At 41.1% G+C, this 19,220-nt stretch overlaps 1 protein-coding gene across 1 annotated transcript in view; it reads left to right on the forward strand.

Moving 5' to 3' along the window:
• The first annotated feature begins 297 nt into the window (after window positions 1-297).
• LOC136866967 (interaptin) overlaps window positions 298-19,220 on the forward strand; it is a 258,677-nt gene continuing 239,754 nt past the window's right edge. The window contains exon 1 of the mRNA XM_067144057.2: window positions 298-750. Within this exon, the coding sequence (XP_067000158.2) occupies window positions 632-750 (119 nt within the window). The 5' untranslated portion in view covers window positions 298-631. The remainder of the gene's footprint in view (window positions 751-19,220) is intronic.

Below are 19,220 nucleotides of genomic sequence, written 5' to 3' on the forward strand. Positions count from 1 at the left end.
TATTTAGTAGAGTGTTCAGAATATAACTACCAGCACCAAACAACAACCTCAATAACATTCATGAAACTTCAATAGTGGAATTTTGTACCTTTCTCTTACATAGTCCTTGCATGGAAGAAGTCGAAGAATTATATCCAAATTCAGATTTCGCGCTTTGTCACTATCGGGTTTTCGCCAAGTCGCTGCGTTTTGTTTCCTATTCGTAGCCAACGTTAACATGTGGTTGAGACAGAGCCGTCTATATTTTACTATATTTAACTGTAAGTTAACTCTAGGTTGAGATGCCATGTTCGGGAGGGGAATGTTTCACTTACATGTTTTATGACTCTAATCAAATTATTTTGGTGATGAGTGAATCGGTATTCTATTTTTAAAGAAGTTTAATGCTGCAATATACGTTGTGAAGAATATACTCATTAATTTTTACATACATGTTTTTCGTAGGAAATCACCTGTTAGTTTGCGAAAGCAAATGGTCGTTGGCAGCAATGATCTAGAATATAAACGGTAAGCGCGCTCAAAACCAACGATCTTACCAAGGAATTATTTTTTTCTTGAACTCTGAGGAAAGAACAAAGTTTAGTTTGTAATAGCGAGTTGCTGTGGAAATACAGCTTCCCATTCTGTGGATATGTCTTTTAAGTTGAATACTTCCGAAGACCACGTAACGTTTCCAACTGATGTCAGACTGATGTATTTTGTTTCTATGATGGGCTACACAGGAAGGATGGATATAGATTGCTTCAAAAAGTGAGTATAACTTCTTGTTAATATCCAGCTTTGAAACTAGAAAGTTATACTGGGATTGGAAATTCAGTATGTATATACACATTTAATGCAACTATACAGTGTAAGAGAGAAGGTTAGTATACTACGTAATTACATGTTTGGTTCGTTTGATTTGCGTACTCGCTTATTGAAACTTTTAACACATAATTCCAGATGATATAGTTCGCAACCCCTTCCACACAGTAGACATTCACACGTCGAGTTTGTTTCGTGAAATGATGTCGTTTTACAGATGAGGTGATGGAATCCATGCACCGCCATCCTCGTAAAGATATGTCTCATTTCGAAATTTCCCATAAACCAAGTCCGACGTATCATAGCTCCGGTGCCATAACATTCTGGTCAGATCTCTTCGTCTTTATAGAGAAATCAGTAACTCCTCTGTGGCTTTAGAGTTCGGTAAAGTAAAATGTATCCAGAGATCTTCTACGAGGAAACTTTCTCTTGCCAGAAGGTGACAAGTCTTGATAGAATACTCCCAATATTTGCTTGATGAAGAGTGCTTTTACACACACTAATGTGTACAGATTCTTTACAGTAAAGTAGGCTACTAAAAGGGTCATGTGGCCATGGTCCCCTCTTTAATTTTTATTGTGTTTTGAGGGTTCATTGTAGACCAATTCCAAATTTTGGCATAGCCCTAGTGTAGGCACTCCACTCACTCCGCTTACTATTCACGGAAGCTCCGCGGCCGATGATGCTCTTTTATTTTTAGTTCACGGGATTGCCGATAGAGCGTCCTTTATGATCTGCCAGCGATCTGCAAACTGTTACCAATGTTAAGGAAATGTCCAGCGGACTGCTGCGAAATTTGTTTTGGCTTACAACCACTAAATTACTTTTTTTCTTGCCGTGCGGGCAGTATGCGCCGCAGCGATAGTTAAGAGCCTCTCGAAGGGAGTGCCACTGTTCTCATGACATAGCTTGACCTGGATTTGGAAAGATAGGTTACAGCTACTAAATTACATATTTTTCTTGGTGTGTTTCTTGCTGCGTTTTTATTCTGCGCGGGTTGGTAATGGAACCAGCGAGTTACGAATTATGGGAATGACGTTATGTCGGCCAATGGCCGTGCTTGTAGCTGGCCGGCTAATGGTCGATGGTGCGTGAAAACTTTTGGTGTGTTTTAAAAGTAAACATACATTTTTGGGTGGGTTGGTGTGTCCCTGGCATTGGTAATGAACACATCTCTCTTCTAAAAAGGATTTTAAGGTACAATTCATATATATTTCTTCGCGAAGTTGTATGTTATGTGCTGGAGTGCCTAGGGTAGGGCGCTACCCAAATTTTTGATGTGCGTGCTGCTCGGAGATGGGCCTCTTATGTGCGCGGTTACGCCTGAAATCCCGCTTGTGAACACTCTGCGATCTTGCGGGTGGGAGCGTCATGTATCCTTGCAGTAGTATCTGCCTTACAACACAGGTCCCCGCACAGCCAAATGCCAGACGGACATATTATTATTTGTTTTTATTTTTTCACCACACTTAGTGCTCTGTATATGCTATGGGGTACGTGCTATTGCAGGTGACTGGAGGAAGGGAGTCTTAGTGCCCATTACCTCAGTCATCCTGTATTAGGTATCGTTCAACATCGGACCCCAGGCAGTACCTTCTATGACCAGGCGGGTATTGCCTTAGCAGATTGGTTCAGCTACAGAGACCACTGATCGGAGTGGGTGGCATTCGGGGAGGATGATTTTGGGCATGGCTTCGAAACGAAGTCGCCCATCCCAAGGTGGTCCCTCACCGAAGTCTTTAACTTTTGCTTCCCTGAGAGGTTCAACTCCTTGGGAACATGCGCAGCGTGAAGGAACGGGATCCAGCTTCCCTAGGTTTCTGGTTGCTACCAGAACCGATGGGCACGATTTTAAGCTGTTAAAATTGATCCTTTTTAGTAGACACATTGAAGGCGTCTACGGCAAACTTGAGGATCTCAAGAAAATGTGCAGCTGAAGTTTGCTTTTGAAGACTCGTACAGCACTGCAAGCTTATCAGTTGTTTAAGTGCGACCACTTTGGCGAAATCCCCGTCAAAGTGGAGGAGCACAAATCCTTGAATCTGGTTCGCGGAGTCATCTTTCACCGCAACCTTATTTTGAACACTGATGAAGAGTTGATAGAAGACATGAAGAACCGTGGCGTGGCACACACCCGGTGCAGTACGCCTAAGTTCAACGGTGAAGACGTTGCTTCTGGTGCCTCCAAGTTGTCAGTGTTACCAGAGAAAGTCAAGTTAACAAAAAATCGTTGCGATGTGACCCTGTACATCCCACCTCGTATGCGATGCTATCAATGCCAGAGATTTGAACATATGGTATCTCGTTCGAATCAGTCTGTGTGTGGTACATGTGGAAGAGTAGCTTACGGCGTGGAGGAGTGCACAACTCCGTACAACAGCACTAACTGCTCTGGTCTTCATTCTCCTCGGGATCGGAACTGTCCGGCATATCTGAGTGAGAAGAAAATCCAGGAAATCAAGACCCTGGATGGTCTTTTCTACCAGAAAGGACGCCATACGTTTAATTCCACGAATACACCTGCCCTTACCCTCGACTACAGCATGATAGCTCAGAGTCTCCCAGGTTTGTCTTTCACGACATCGCTACACGTGATGATCGCTGCGCCCAAGGCAGCTGTTGCTCCTGAGAGCAAAGTCGCAAAGAGGATAAGCCGGCACAGAAAAGGGGGGAAGGCTAAATCTGCCCCCTTAAGAGGTCGGCGAAAGCAGTGCCCACCCCAGTGGAGGCGGCATCGTCGACCAGGGCTGGGAAATTATCTCCCAGCCCGTCTAAACTTGAAAAGAAGGCGGAGAAGAGGAGCGCCCTTACCGGACGCTCCTGAATTTCTACGAAGGGGAAATCATGCCCTCCACCAGGAGGGGACTTCCTGCCCCCCGGAAAGGGTCGAAGTTCTGGGCGTCAGTCCCGCCGTCTGTCAATGATGGGATGGACGTTGAGCTGTCATCTACATCTTCGGATGTAGATGTTGATAGTGTTTAGGTTTAAGAGCATGTCGCTCATAACCTAACACTTTTTATAGTCTACACTATGGCACTGTTGCAGTGGATTTGTAATGGTTATGACAGGCATGTTTCTGAGCTGCGTCAGCTCATTAGTAAGTACGCGGTGAGTATTGTCTGTATTCAGGAGACAAAATTCAGACCAGGTCATCATACGGTCTTGAGAAATTTCAGACTATACTCGACAGAACGATGATATGCTCACCGGGCGTCCAGTGGCGTGGGTATTTTTATTCATTCTGATACCTTTAGTGAAGAGGTTCCTCTAAGAACCCCACTGGAAGCAGTTGCAATGTGGATACCGCTGCATGTCATAACAGTGTATAACGTTCATTTTCGACGAGGCCAGCCTCTTAACATAACTGATGTCACTGATCTTGTAGATCAGCTTCCTCCTCCCTTCCTTCTATTGGGTGATTTTAACGTTCATCATCTCATATGGGGCTCTGAAACGCCTTGCCCCAGGGGAAGGGAGTTGGAAACATTAGTACCGGTAACAGAGCTGGATTTATGTATTTTGAACACAGGTGAACCAACTCATTTCAGTGTACGTTACAGCATATACTTAGCCGAGCTTTGGTTCCGCTGTTTCGGTGGAATACATACGATAATATCTGTGACTGACCATTTTCCCATTATTCTTACTTTGTTGAAACAGAAATCCGTTGATGCTCCTCAATGGATTCTTAAGCACACTGATTGGCCAAAGTTCAGATCACTCGCTATCTTAAACGACGAGACCAGGCAGACTGTAGACGGCCGTATAACTTATATAACACAAGTTATCCTTGCAGCTGCTGAGGAGTCCATTCCCTCCTTGTCAAGGACTCCTCGCCGAGCACTCGTTCCTTGGATGAACAAAGAAATTGCAGCAGCTCTCAAAGAATGCCGTTGTGCTCATAAACAATATCGTAGGCAGCCTACTGTGGCCAACTTGGTAACATTTTAAAAACTTCGGGCTAAGGCACGAGTTCTTATTCGCCAAAGTAGGAAAGCATCGTGGGAGAAATGTGTCGTCTATGACGTCACGTGCTCCGTCATCTCAAGTGTGGACTAAACTTCGACATATTGCGGGTATCCAAGGTTCATCTTCAGTACCGAGAATTTCCATTGCAGGCAGTATCGTCGCTGAATCACTCTCGATTGCTAACCATCTAGCTAGCCATTTCACGGATGTGTCTGGCTCCGGGAATACCGTCGCTATATGTGGATGATTTTGCTCTCCACTATAGCTTGCGTAATATGGCAGTCGCAGAGCGACAGTTACAGCATGCTATTAGGAGAGTGGAACAGTGGACCTTAGAACATGGTTTTCGGTTTTCCACCGCAAAGTCCTCTCTTGTTCACTTTTGTCGGCAATGTACTCTTCACCCACAACCTGAGCTTTATTTAGGAAATGTCGTTCTTCCCGTTGTTGACACTTACCGATTTCTTAGGATCCTTTTCGATAGCAAATTATCGTGGTAGCCACATGTGCTGCAGTTAAAAGTAGAATGCACCAAGATGCTGAGTATCTTGAAGTTTCTTGCCAGCAGTAATTGGGGTACTGACCGCACAGTTATCCTACGATTCTATAGGGCACATATTTTATTCCGGCTAGACTACGGCAGTGCAGCATATGGCTCAGCAAGACCAAGCGTCCTTGCGAAACTGAACAGCATCCACCACAGCGGGGTTAGGTTGGTGATGGGAGCTTTTCGTACAAGCCCCATTGCTAGCCTCCTCGCTGAGTCTGTTGTGCCGCCTTTACACCTGAGGCGCCAGCAGCTCCTTCTGTCATATGCTGCAAATTTGCAACAGATGCCACTTCACCCAAGCTATCCTTGCGAATTCAACAATGGAAACCGTTGGCTGTACGCTGCTTGTCCTCGAGCAACGTGGCCAAGCCCCATTGCTAGCCTCCTCGCTGAGTCTGGTGTGCCGCCTTTACACCTGAAGCGCCAGCAGCTCCTTCTGTCATATGCTGCAAATTTGCAACACGGATGGCTCAAGAACAGACACGAAACTGGGCTGTGTGTTTGTTGCTGACGCTGATAGGTTTCTTTTTGCTCTCCCGGAAACTTGTAGTGTGTATACAGCAGAGCTCTATGCTATCTGTGAAGCTCTGTTGTACATACTGTCCGATGAGCGCCAACACTTTCTTCTGTGTACTGACTACTTGAGCTCGCTACAGTCTATTGATACCTGTTTCCTTCGGTAACCTCTGATGCAGCGGATCCAACACCTGCTGGCCGGGTGTTCGGATGCCGGCACCAGAATCACATTTATGTGGCTCCCAAGCCACATGGGTATAGAGTTAGCAGATAAGGCTGCCAAGGAGGCAGTAACACTGCCCCTGTTGCCTTACAAGGTTCCAGCAAGTGATATTCGCTCTCAGTTGAGACATCTGGTTATGTCCCATTGGGAGATGGAGTGGCAGGCCACTCCTCTTCCAAATAAGCTGAGAGCGATAATAGGTACAACGAAGGTATGGAGGACTTCCCTCCGGGCCTCTCGAAGGGAAGCATTGGTCTTATGTCGTCTTCGGATCGGCAGGGTATCCTGATGCACTCCCATCTATTGAAAGGAGAACCCCCTCCGGGGTGTACTTGTGGCAAACATCTTTCCGTGGTACACATCCTTACGAAGTGCGTGGACCTGGTCGGTCTGCGCCGTAGCCTAAAACTCCCGCGTACCATCTCCCTCATCCTGCGCGATGATGAACAGTCAGCAGACCTTGTCATCCGTTTTATGAGGGATAGTGATCTTTTTTACCGTGTGTAATAATGTCCTTTGTCTTAGTGTGTTAACTGCTCTTTTATCCCTTTGTATTTTAGTTCATGTTTGCGTATTTTAACTTTTGACATGAATTATATATATATATATATATATATATATATATATATATATCTGTACTTCCAGGCAATGCCTTATTCCATTATCACCTCTATTTTCTGTACTTTTATTAGAAAATGAGGCATTGCAAATTAGATCCACTGATTGTTTTAATCTCATAACAATTTTTCATCACCATTTGTTTTAAATAGTCAGAGGATAGTCTTTTAATTTTCATCTCATGGCGTCCATTTCATACCATTAGGGACCGATGACCTTAGATGTTAGGCCCCTTTAAACATGCATCATCATCATCACCTTCATATTAATGTAGTGTGACTGGGTTTGCTTCTTTGGACGTAATGCAATTTATGGATCTTTCCTAGCTTCATCCACGATTCTCTTTCCTTCTCTTTCCCAAAATGTTTTCTTATATTCCTTCAAAATCTTCTTGTAAGTTCTCCTTTTTCTTGCATAAATGGTTAGAAGTGTAGAATCTGCAGAATTTGATTTTATTTGATGTAATGTTTCCACGACATCTCCTTGTATCAAAGAATGTTTATTGCAGCCATTGGCCATATACAGTATAAACATGATAGAATATAGAGAACTGATCACTGTATGGTGCAGAATATAGAGAACTGATTGGTGTGTGTGATGCAGAACCTTGTCAGGGAATCATAAACTTATCTCTCTCTACGAATGCATTACGTGATATCTTCTACACATTGTCTCTCAGAGTTTGCAAGCGCAATCTGATCCTCGTTGGTGAAATGACTTGGTATATGATATGCTTGTGTCCAGTATTGTCTCCAGTTGTTGCTGGCAGAAGCATTGTAAGCCATAGTTCTTCTACATGATACTCTTCGCTGGCAAATTTGTAGGCCTATTCCAAATGGCATGCACATGACCTTTTTGAGAAACGTTGCTTTAACTTGCTAGAGTTCTTTTAAGTGCCTATTCTTGAGAAAGGCTTATTCCCAGAAATTTTGATGCATATTGTTTAAAGGAGCCTAACGTCTAGGTCATCATCCCCTTATTCCCAGATGTTTTGTAGGCCACATGTCATGACAAGCGATATCTTTATGTGAAATGGTTTCATGGCTGTTCCAAGAGATAAGTTAAACTGCTGAAATGGTGTATATTGTTCATTGATTTTTTGCTGCACTCACCCTGTCTTTTAATGTGCAAGGTGTATGTATTGCCAGGTGTTTGGAATGTCGCACCCAGATATTTGAAGTGTGTCACTGTAGATATTGATCCAGTTTTATGATGGAATACAGCTTGTTTACCTCCCCTTCTGAAGGTCATTGGCACAGTTTTTCCCTTGATATATTTATTGAACGAATCAATGCCTTCCCACAATTACAGGTTGCCACAATGGACAAAGTAAAGCATATCAGGATACAGAATGTTTTATCTTATAGAAATATAGTGGTAATACGGATTTTTTAAATTGTGGAGATCCGAACAAATAAGATTTCAGGATGTGTACAGATCCACGTATGGTGGTGGTAACTATTCTTTCAATGATGTTCATAGACAGGTCGAACTTCTTCCAGAATTCTATGAACAAGGCAGATATTATGCCACGAGCACCATCATTAGGCCGATAATCTCTACTTCATTCAGCTGGTATTTATTTTTGTAGAATGGGAGGTGGACGCATAGATGTTCTGGTTTTCAAGATGAACTTCAGTAGACTGGCAGACATGGTGCTCGAATCGGTTGGTCGGATCGATAATGAAGCCTTTCTTGTCATTATCTTTAAAGCACTGATCTCTATACATGGATGGCTGGTGGCTTGGGTAGCAGTAAGCCGAATAGAAGATGACTGGCGTAGTAAGATGGCAGCGAGCGCACGGTGTAGTAGACCCATTGAATAGACCACGAGGAGCACGCTTGCTTTGTTTATGCTTAGTTCAGTGACGCCAACCCCCTTGATTGTAGTTTCATGGGTGTTCTGTGCTGTGTTATTTCAAAAGAAATAGTAGTGTATTTTATGAATATAGGTTTGTTGCCTTGTAGTATGGTTGTAAATTCATTCGTTCGTAATCTGTTTATCCTCCAGGGTTGGTTTTTCTTTCGGACTCAGTGAGGGATCCCACCTCTACCGCCTCAAGGGCAGTGTCCTGGAGATTCAGACTTTCGGTCGGGGGTACAACTGGGGAGTATGGCCAGTACCTCGCACAGGCGGCTTCACCTGCTATGCTGAACAGGGGCTTTGTTGGGGGATGGGAAGTTTGGAAGGGATAGAGACAAGGAAGAGGGAAGGAAGCGGCCGTGGCCTTAAATTAGAAGTGGGAAACCACGGAAAACCACTTCCAGGATGGCTGAGGAGGGAATCGAACCCTTCCTCTACTCAGTTGACCTCCCGAGGCTGAGTGGACTCTGTTCCAGCCCTCATACCATTTTTCAAATTTCGTGGCAGAGCCGGGAATCGAACCCGGGTCTCTGGGGGTGGCAGCTAATCACACTAACCACTACACCACAGAGGCGGACACTGCTTGTAAATTACAAAATTAAATTTAAATGTGCATGTATTTATGTGAAATCCAAATGAAGAAACATCCTACCGGGTATTAACATACCGCAGTGTTCAGCTTATGGATGTACAAACAAACGATCAGCAGAAGGAGAAATCATTTCATCGGTGAGTTTTATACTGTACATAATAATCTTCGTAGAGTAGTGTTTTGAGTTTTAGGTTATTGTATCTTATTTCGCATATTCTGGGAGCAAAATGGCAATTTTTCTAGGTTTCCTTTCTCGAAACCCGAACATTTAAGATTATGGATTAGGAATATCAGGCGGGAGACTTGGGAGCCTTCTAAAACAGCTGTTCTCTGCTCCCATCACTTTGAGGAAGACTGTTTAGATAAAAATGGACAAACTGCACGCGTTAGAAGTGATGTATAGCCAACTGTTTTCAATTTTATTGAACATTAACTGCAAGGAAAGATTTACTTATATTTTTATTTATTTGTCATAATTAAACTGACGGTTTTGATGAAATAATTGACGTGACCTTACAACAATCTTAGAAAATGAAGTCTGGAGGAATTCTAGACCTTATTTACATCAGTAAGAATTATGGGTTTCAGACACTGGAGTGGTGGGAGAAGGCAAAGTGTGGTGGGTGTTTTAGGCTATCCCATTATACTAGCTGTAGTATTTGGGGCTCATTTAACGGGTGTTACATATTTCTGATGTTGACCATCAATATTGCTTTGGTAGTTGAATTTAATTGGAGGTCTGTAATAGTAAATTAAGCTGCAGGTAATGTGATATATTGACAAGTTTTGAATATTTGCTGGTTTTATGAATGTGTACATTTGCTTAAATTATATTTTAATTTGATAAACTGCGCGTTATTTCATAGAAACAGGAAACAGGAATTCATTATCAAGCACCGATTATGGTATGTCGAATCTAGGCCTGTATAGTGAGCTACGTTTATAGGTACATCATTTTAAGAATGCATAATTTCGTGGCATGCATGTATACAATTTACAGCAATGTTTCCAGAAACTGATTTTCACTCGTATTGTGTTACCGATCGCTAATTGCATGTATTCAGCACCTAAGTTAATATTATCGGCCGTTATTATACACTCATTTTTATTGCTATCCCGGAGATTTACTGACCTCAGAACGACGTGTCAGTGATCCCAATGTCCTTATGCTTTGAGTGAACATGTTCCTATACTTTTAATTATTCCAACGCGCCATTAATTGCGATTTAAAATTGACTATATTATCATTGCTTCCCCATAAGGAGAGCTCTAAGATGGGTACGCCAACATGGCGAACCGCGCGCTCAACTTGGCGTACTTTCTCCTGCAGCGGAGAGCTGCCATCAGCGATCCATGTATAGAGATCAGTGCTTTAAAGACAGTTATGTTTGTTGTCAACAAGGTATGAAACCACTCTTCTACACACTAGGTTTCCTTCTGCAGATTTAAAAATGCGCTATTACAAAAAGCAATGTGCCCATTTTATTTCATTTCAGATTTCGGGGAAGCTCTTTTAATAATAATAATAATAATAATAATAATAATAATAATAATAATAATAATAATAATAAGACAGCAATTGGCTTCAGGGATTCTGCATTAACTGCATTCAAGAGACGCTTTTATAAAATTAAAACAAACAACATTCGCAGTTTTGCAGCTGGGTGCCAGACCAGCAAACCCTCCTCCTTTCTCATTCCACACTTGGGACCGGACAATGGCGGAGTTATATCATTTATATATATAAGAAAACATAAAGGTCCAATAATATTGCCTTGAGGAATTTCCCTCTTAATTATTACACGATCAGATAAAGCTTCAAAGAAACCAAAACCAGAACCCCATGGCACTACAGCCCTTGAAGGGCCTGGGCCTACGAAGTGACCGCTGCTCAGCCCGAAGGCCTGCAGATTACGAGGTGTCGTGTGGTCAGCAAGACGAATCTTCTTGGCTTTCTAGACTGGGGCCGCTATCTCACCGTCAGATAGCTCCTCGATTCTGATCACGTAGGCTGAGTGGATTTCGAACCAGCCCTCAGGTCCGTGAAAAAATCCCTGACCTGGCCGGGAATCGAATCTGGGGCCTCCGGGTAAGAGGCAGGCACACTACCCCTACTCTATGGGGACGACCAGATAAAGCTTCGCCTACTCTAATTCTGAGAGATCTATTTTCTAGAAATATAGCAACCCAGTCTAGTCCAGTTGTATTCATTTTTGCCAGTAGTCTCCCATGATCCACTCTATCAAATGCCGTAGACAGGTCAATTGTGATACAGTCCATTTGACCTCCTGAGTCCAAGATATCTGCTATATCTTGCTGGAATCCTACAAGTTGAGCTTCGGTGGAATAACTTTTCCTTAACCCGAAGTGCCTTCTATCGAATCAGTTATTAATTTTGCTGACATGTCTAATATAATCTGAAAGAATGTTTTCCAAAGCTTACATGTCAAACTGACTGGCCTCTAATTTACAAAAGAAATACGTTAAAAATGAAATGCAAGAATAAATAGGCACTTGTGCAGTAATATACATGCTCGTTATAGTACAGTACAACTTATGTAGTTAATAATAATAATAATAATAATAATATGAAGAAGAAGAACTGGCATAACTCAAATTTTACACACTAACTTATGGTTTTCCCTCAGTTCTCTGAAAGTCACACCTCTATTATATATATAGAATTAGATGTAAAAATACCTGTGTTCTCAATAAGTAGGTTCAAGGTACAACACCAGCACAACGGAAAACCATCTTAACGGCTGCCGACGGTAGGATTCGAACCCACCATCCCTCGAATGCAAGCTCATAGCTACGTGACCCTAACTGCATGGCCAACTCGCTTGGTCATCTTCGAAAAAATGTCTCTTTCTATCAGTAGAGGATTTTTTAAATCGTCATATTTTGTATAGGCTGCCTGAGATGTAGAGTAGCCCTGTGGTTTTCTGATTCAGCATTTTCTTATTCAAGTTATTGCGTCACTTGGCTCACTTACTCACTGTCCATGTTCACTGGTGATCTTGTGATTCGATTATCGAAGTCTTGTGCAATGATGCGACATACGAACTGAGAAAATACTGAGCGGTTCTTCTGAATATATATACATGATGCACAGGGACAGGAGGTTGTACAGGAACACTATCGATACACAGGGGAGCATGAGGAAGGACCCAGAGAGCAGAGGACACAAACAAGTAGCTGGAAGAAAAGAGAATAATATGAAGAAGAAGAACTGACATAACTCGAATGTTACACACTAACTTATTCAGATAAAAAATTAGATGTATGGCTTTTCAGGCTCATCTAATTCCCTCCATGGGAACTTAGAATTTCCACACTAACTTGTGGTTTTCCCTCAGTTCTCTGAAAGTCACAGCTCTATTATACAGGGTGAAGCGTAATTCGCGCACTCGGGCGTCGCAGCGCGACTCCTCACATGCCAGCAATAAAAAAATGTCTCTTACAAAATTTCGTCTTGCGAGTATATCCGGCAGAAAAACGACGCTGAAGAGTAGCAATCTGGCAACACTGTAACCACATGTAGGGTAACTACCTCTGTCAGCAGAAGTTAGTCGTACTGAACAGTTGGTGCAGTGGATAGAGTTTTGGCTTAGCATGCAGGAGGTCGAGTGGTCGATCCTGAGTTGAGGCGTATGTTTTTTATTTCGTAAATGTAGTTCAGGTGGTATGGTATCTGGCATCTTAATCGTCAACAGTGATTGCAGTGGGTCCTCTAGAAACCATTTGCACTTACATACTACGATCCTAGAAATGGACGAACAATAGTTTTCATTGGTCAGCTTTGAAAGGCGCCCTTTCCACGTCGTGGACGTGAATTTATTCGCACCACTTCATCTACTAGATGTGTAATCTGTTTGTTTCAGCTGTCTGTTTCTTATTAGTCTAACCAGGTATTTGTTGTTTCAGTGTTACAAAATGTTGTAAATGTAGGATACATGTGACCTCAGAAACGGTGTCTTACTGTATTACAGTAGGTAATGTCAGATGGAAATTAGCAAATAAAAAATGCTCCTCAACCCAGGATCGAACCATCGACCTCCTGCATGCCAACCAAAAACTCTACCCACTGCACCAACTGTACAACACGACGAGAACGTGCTGACAGCGGTAGTTACCCTACATATGGTTACAGTGTTGCCAGATTGCTAATCTTCAACGTCGTTTTTCTACCGGATATACTCGCAATACGAAATTTTGTAAGAGACATTTTTTTATTGCTGGCATGTGAGGAGTCGCGCTGCGACGCCCGAGTGCGCGAATTACGCTTCACCCTGTATATATAGAATTAGATGTAAAAATACCTGTGTTCTCAATAAGTAGGTACAAGGTACAACACCAGCAACACCAGGCAAGAAGCAAGAGACTGATGAGGCATTGCAGAACAAAAGGAGAAAACGATGAATCACAGTGAAGGATTATCGTCGATGGCGGGATCTCGCACCAAGAAAACTTGAATCAGCAGACACAGACATTATCGACAAGTTTCTTTTCGTAGACATTTGGAATGTTTTCGTTCAGTACTGCGTCTACTGTACAATTGAATTGTTAAGTCAATAAATAGAGTACCGTAAAACATAGTAATACAGTATAGCCTTCCTGTTTGTTTTAGTTCATTTTGAAAGTTATTCTGTATTATCCGACATTTTTGGTGATCTGACGTACTGCAGGTCCCGTTTAGGTCGGATAATCGAAACTCTACTGTATTTTAAATGGTGATAATTTGGACTTGAGAATGCATAGGATTCCTCTATCAGTTGCCCAAATGATTCTTGTTTTGCAAATAAATGCTGAGTTAAAAATATTTGTCACTTATACGAGTCCAGCATATTCTCAGGAGTCACTGCAACTGTATTCTTGAGACGTTCCATAACATCATCCTTAGTTGTTCATTTTTTATTTTTGCTGTCTTGGGATTAGAATGTCTAGTAGTTCGTTCGTGGGATCAGCTCCCTGTGTTGTTGTTGTTCTTGTCCTCCGAAAAATGTGCCAGCGAACTACCACACCTTATGGCCAGAGTTCCTCTTGCTGGAAAATCTAACTATTTAAACAGCATGCCCACCCTAAATGCTTCATTTCTTTCCACCATCTGTAGTTGTTCACATTTTACACAGACATTAATTCCATTCCTTGAAAGAAAGCCCGTAGTTTCCATTGTTGCTGTCTCGCATGATCTACTTGTATAAAGCCATTCCTCGTTCTTCTTCTTCATCATCATCATCATCATCCTCATTTACGTTAGCATATCAGGGTCAGTTAGTTCAAATAGCTGATCTTGTGCACACCACTTGCTTACATCTGGGACGAACGACGTAGCTCGCGACGACGCCAAGAATGTAAGATCACAACTTAAACATACACTAGGGAAGCTGACCCACACTAACGTTTTTGTAGTGAACGTGCCCCCACAGGCATGATTTGAGTAGAGACTCGTGTGTGAACATTGAAGTGGACAAGGTCAATACAGATATTGTTAAAATTTGTAAACATTTTCGGAATACTCAGGTTATTGAATGCAGCAGTTTTGAGAGATACTGTTATACAAAACATGGCCTCCATCTAAACAGTTCAGGTAAACGAAAGATAGCAAATATTGTTCTAGATTTTATTAATCTTAAGATATGTACTGTAAAACAGGCAACTCCCTTGAGTTATAATACTGACCAGGAAAACTAGTAGAAAGAGCCAGCTGTACTTCAAGCTGGCTCAGTCAACTAGAAAAAAGAAACTCAGGATAGTAAGGAATTTCAAGTTACCCAATTGCAACAGTCAAGTTTTAGGGAGGAAGGGGGTCTGAGATTGCTCTTGGTAAACTGTCAAAGTGTAGTAAATAAACAATTAAAATTCGGTACATTGATGGAATCTTATGAGACTGATGTGGTGATAGGAGTGGAATCGTGGTTGAAAGAAGGGGTGGGTAATAGAGAAGTATTTCCAGAAGGGTACACAGTCTATCGTAGAGACCGAGGAGATAAAAAGGGAGGGGGGGTGTTTATTCTGGTGAAGGAAACTTACTGTTCACATGAATGGTTTACCGATGAAAGGGATGAAATATTAGGGATAAAATTAATTTGTGATAATATGAAGGAGGTGGGAATTATAGGAACATACAGGCCTGGAAGAGAGGAAAGAGACATGGAAATCTTTGAAAAAATAATAGATTATACTCGTAAAAACAATAATAATGATATGGTAATAATTGGGGGAGATCTAAATTTGCCGGAAGTCGAATGGAAAGGAGCTGCAAGTGAAGCCCATGAACATAAACTGGCAAATAAGTTAATTTGGGAGGGAGGATTTACACAAGTAGTACAAGAACCGACTCGTCTCAATAACTTACTAGATGTATTCTTGGTTAAACCATGGGAAATTGTTGATAAAACTGAGGTAATTGAAGGAATAGGAGACCATAAGGCTGTAATAATGGATGTAGGACTCGTACCAAAAAGGCTTAATAATAGGGTTACACAAGACAAGAAATTGTACAGAAAAACTAAAGTTGATGAATTTGGGACTTATCTTAAATCACAATTCAGTTGTTGGATAAGTGAAGGGAGTAACGTGGATACACTTTGGGCTAAATTTAAAGGAATTATTTGGGAAGGAGAGAAGAGATTTGTACCTGTTAAGAAGGGTAAAATGACCTCAGACCCTGTTTATTATACAAGGGAAATAAGAAAATTAAAAAGAAAATGTAGAATAGTAAACAGGAAAATCAAAGAGGGTAGGGAGAGTAGAGAAACTAGAAAACAGCTAATGAGGGAACTGAATAGAGTGAAAAAGGAAGCAAAAGAGAATTATATGAATGGCATACTTCAAGAGGGTAATGACCACAAAGGGAAATGGAAAGAGCTGTATTCATATATCAGGAATCAAAAAGGAAAAGGAATCCAAATTCCTACAATGGTGGGTGAAGGGGGTGAACACTATTTAACAGATACTGAGAAAGCAAACCTATTTAGTAGGGAATTTAGAGATTCAGTAGATGATTGTCAAGAGTTGGAAACCGAAACAGAAGATAGAGAGGGAGAGAGACAGAGGGAAACAAGAAGCTTCTCATTCACAAACGAAGATATTTTCAGAGAAATCCAACTGCTTCAGCAAGGAAAAGCAGCAGGAAGTGATCAAATTACTGGGGAGGTATTAAAGACAATGGGGTGGTACATAGTGCCTTATTTAAAATTTCTCTTTGACTATGTCATAAATAATAGTGTAATACCAAAGGAATGGAAGGAATCTATAATAATACCAATTTATAAAGGAAAGGGTGATAAAAGGAAACCAGAGAACTACAGACCAATCAGCCTGACCAGTATAGTTTGTAAAATTCTGGAGAGTGTAATATCGAAGTACATCAGAGGGATATGTGATGATAAAAATTGGTTCATGAGGAGCCAGTATGGATTTAGAAAGAAATTTTCTTGTGAGGCACAACTGGTGGGATTTCAGCAGGACATATCAGATCAGTTGGATTCAGGAGGTCAGTTAGATTGCATAGCCATAGATCTTTCCAAAGCCTTTGATAGAGTGGAACATGGAATATTATTAAAGAAATTGGAGGGAATAGGATTGGACGTAAGGGTTACACGTTGGATAAAAGCATTTCTAAATTCAAGGGTTCAGAAAGTCAAAGTAGGTAATAATGTATCTCAGGAAGAGAAAGTTTGGAAGGGAATTGCACAGGGTAGTATAATCGGTCCGTTACTTTTCTTAATATACGCAAATGATTTAGGGAACAATATAACATCAAAAATAAGATTGTATGCAGATGACATAATTGTTTATAGAGAAATAAACAACATTGAGGATTGTTCAGAATTACAAAGTATCCAACAATGGGTTGAAGAAAATAATATGAAGGTTAATGGAGGCAAATCAACTGTTACAACTTTTACAAACAGGAGTTTTAAAACTGAATTTGAATATACTTTGGATGAGGTAGTTATCCCAAAAGATGGCAAGTGCAAATACTTAGGTGTGAGATTTGAATGTAATTTGCACTGGAAGGGTCATATTGATGACATTGTTGGGAAAGCATACAGATCATTACTTGTCATAATGAGGCTACTTAAAGGATGCAACAAAGAATTAAAAGAAAAAAGTTACTTGAGTATGGTTCGTCCATTATTGGAATATGCAAACAGTGTTTGGGATCCTCACCAAGAATACCTAATAAAAGAAATAGATAGTGTGCAGAGGAAAGCAGCAAGATTTGTAACAGGGGATTTCAGGAGAAAGAGTAGTGTATCAGAAATGTTAAAGGAACTTGGGTGGGAAACTTTAAGTAAGAGAAGGGAGAAAACTAGACTTATAGGATTATATAGAGCCTATACAGGAGAAGCAGCATGGGGAGATATCCGTGAGAGGCTTCAGTTGGAAAATAATTATATCGGCAGGACTGAGCACAAATATAAAATTAGAAGGAATTTTAGCAGAAGCGATTGGGGTAAATTTTCATTCATTGGGAAGGGTGTGAAGGAGTGGAACAGTTTACCAGGGGTAGTGTTTGATCCTTTTCCAAAATCTGTACAGATATTCAAGAAGAGAATAAACAGCAACAGAGAAAATAAATGAAGTGTTAGAGGGCATTCGACCAGTGCAGGTTATTGTAAATAAAAAAAAGTGTGTGAATAAATTAATTCCATCCCCTGGTCTAAGGAGTTTGGACAGCCAAATTAGGGGACTGCCTGTAGGGGTGAAGTACAGTGGGGACTTCGAGGGCCCTGGGACCGCTACGGTAGCTGTGAAGGCCCTTCAGGAACTCTGAAAAGTGGTGGCAAAAGGGGCTCTGGTTAAGACGCAGCAGGTCGTTATGCTACTTAGGATCCAGAATGGATAATAAAAAATAAAAATAAAAGAAAGTAAATAAATAAATAAGTGCAATGTAAATATTAATGTTATACCAGTTGTATAGTATCATTTGAAGTAATTCCACATACTGTATATCAGTTGACTATATTTGTAAGTAGTACAGGAGATATTATAAGTAGAATTTTGTAAACAATATAAATTTATTAAGGATGAGCTGTGTGTTTAATAGAAAACATTGTTAGTATAAATTGTATAATATTGTATTATAGGAAAAATTTTCTTCTCTTGTTAATTTAATATTTAGTGCTTGACAATAATGTATTTTAGTGTACCATTTGCCACCGAGGTAGACACCTCATTTGGAAATAAAGAGATTTTGATTTTGATTTGATTTGACATCTTGAGACATGGCATCCTCACAGCCAGGAATGCAATTCAGTAAGGGAACAATGTTTTTCATATCTTCTTGTACCACCTCCTCTCGATGTTCAACCTCACTCAACAATATATTCCAAGACTTTCTAATGTTGTTGTTTCAACTTCTTTCCAAGACTGCTCTATCCAGTATGCCAAGTCTTTCATGTTGTTTCGTTTTAACTTTTCTATCATGTTGTTGTCATTGTCCATTTTCTCTATCAGGGATGAAAGGAGTTTCCACTGATATTTACTCTTCAATGTTTCCAGCACACTTTAGTCCATTGGCGACATAGTGACATCACGATAGGTGGAAGGAACATGGGCATGAACAGGAACATTAACAGAAATGCTTTTAAGTTTCCGGTAATATTACTACAGGCAAGAACAGTAACTCTTTCCTTACTACGCTTGTAGCCAGGTGCAGATGTCTTGGTTTGGGCTGCGAGAGTTTTGATGGCAGCATCTTAAAATTCAGCCCAGTCTCATCACAATTAAAAATCTGATCACCAGTTAATCCTTCAGCAAGAATTATTTCTTGAAATTCCATTTTAAATTTCACAACCTCATCAGATTTAGCAGACAGTTTTTCTCCACAGATATTAAGCTGCCCAATGCCGTACCATTTTTTCCACCGTTCAAGCCACCCAACACTGGCAGTAAAATTAGGGTCCCCTTCATTAAACTCCTTATGGAAATACACCGCCATTTATTGCCCTTACCGGAATTTCAACGTTAGGATTACCTTTTAGCTCCATCTTCTTCTTTCTTCTTTGTCGTTTAGGCCTACTGAGGACCACGGGGCTCGTATCTACTCTTGGGTAAAGTTGTTGCTTTCTTC

The sequence above is a fragment of the Anabrus simplex genome, chromosome 3, assembly GCF_040414725.1.
Source record: "Anabrus simplex isolate iqAnaSimp1 chromosome 3, ASM4041472v1, whole genome shotgun sequence".
In the NCBI taxonomy this organism is placed as follows: domain Eukaryota; kingdom Metazoa; phylum Arthropoda; class Insecta; order Orthoptera; family Tettigoniidae; genus Anabrus; species Anabrus simplex.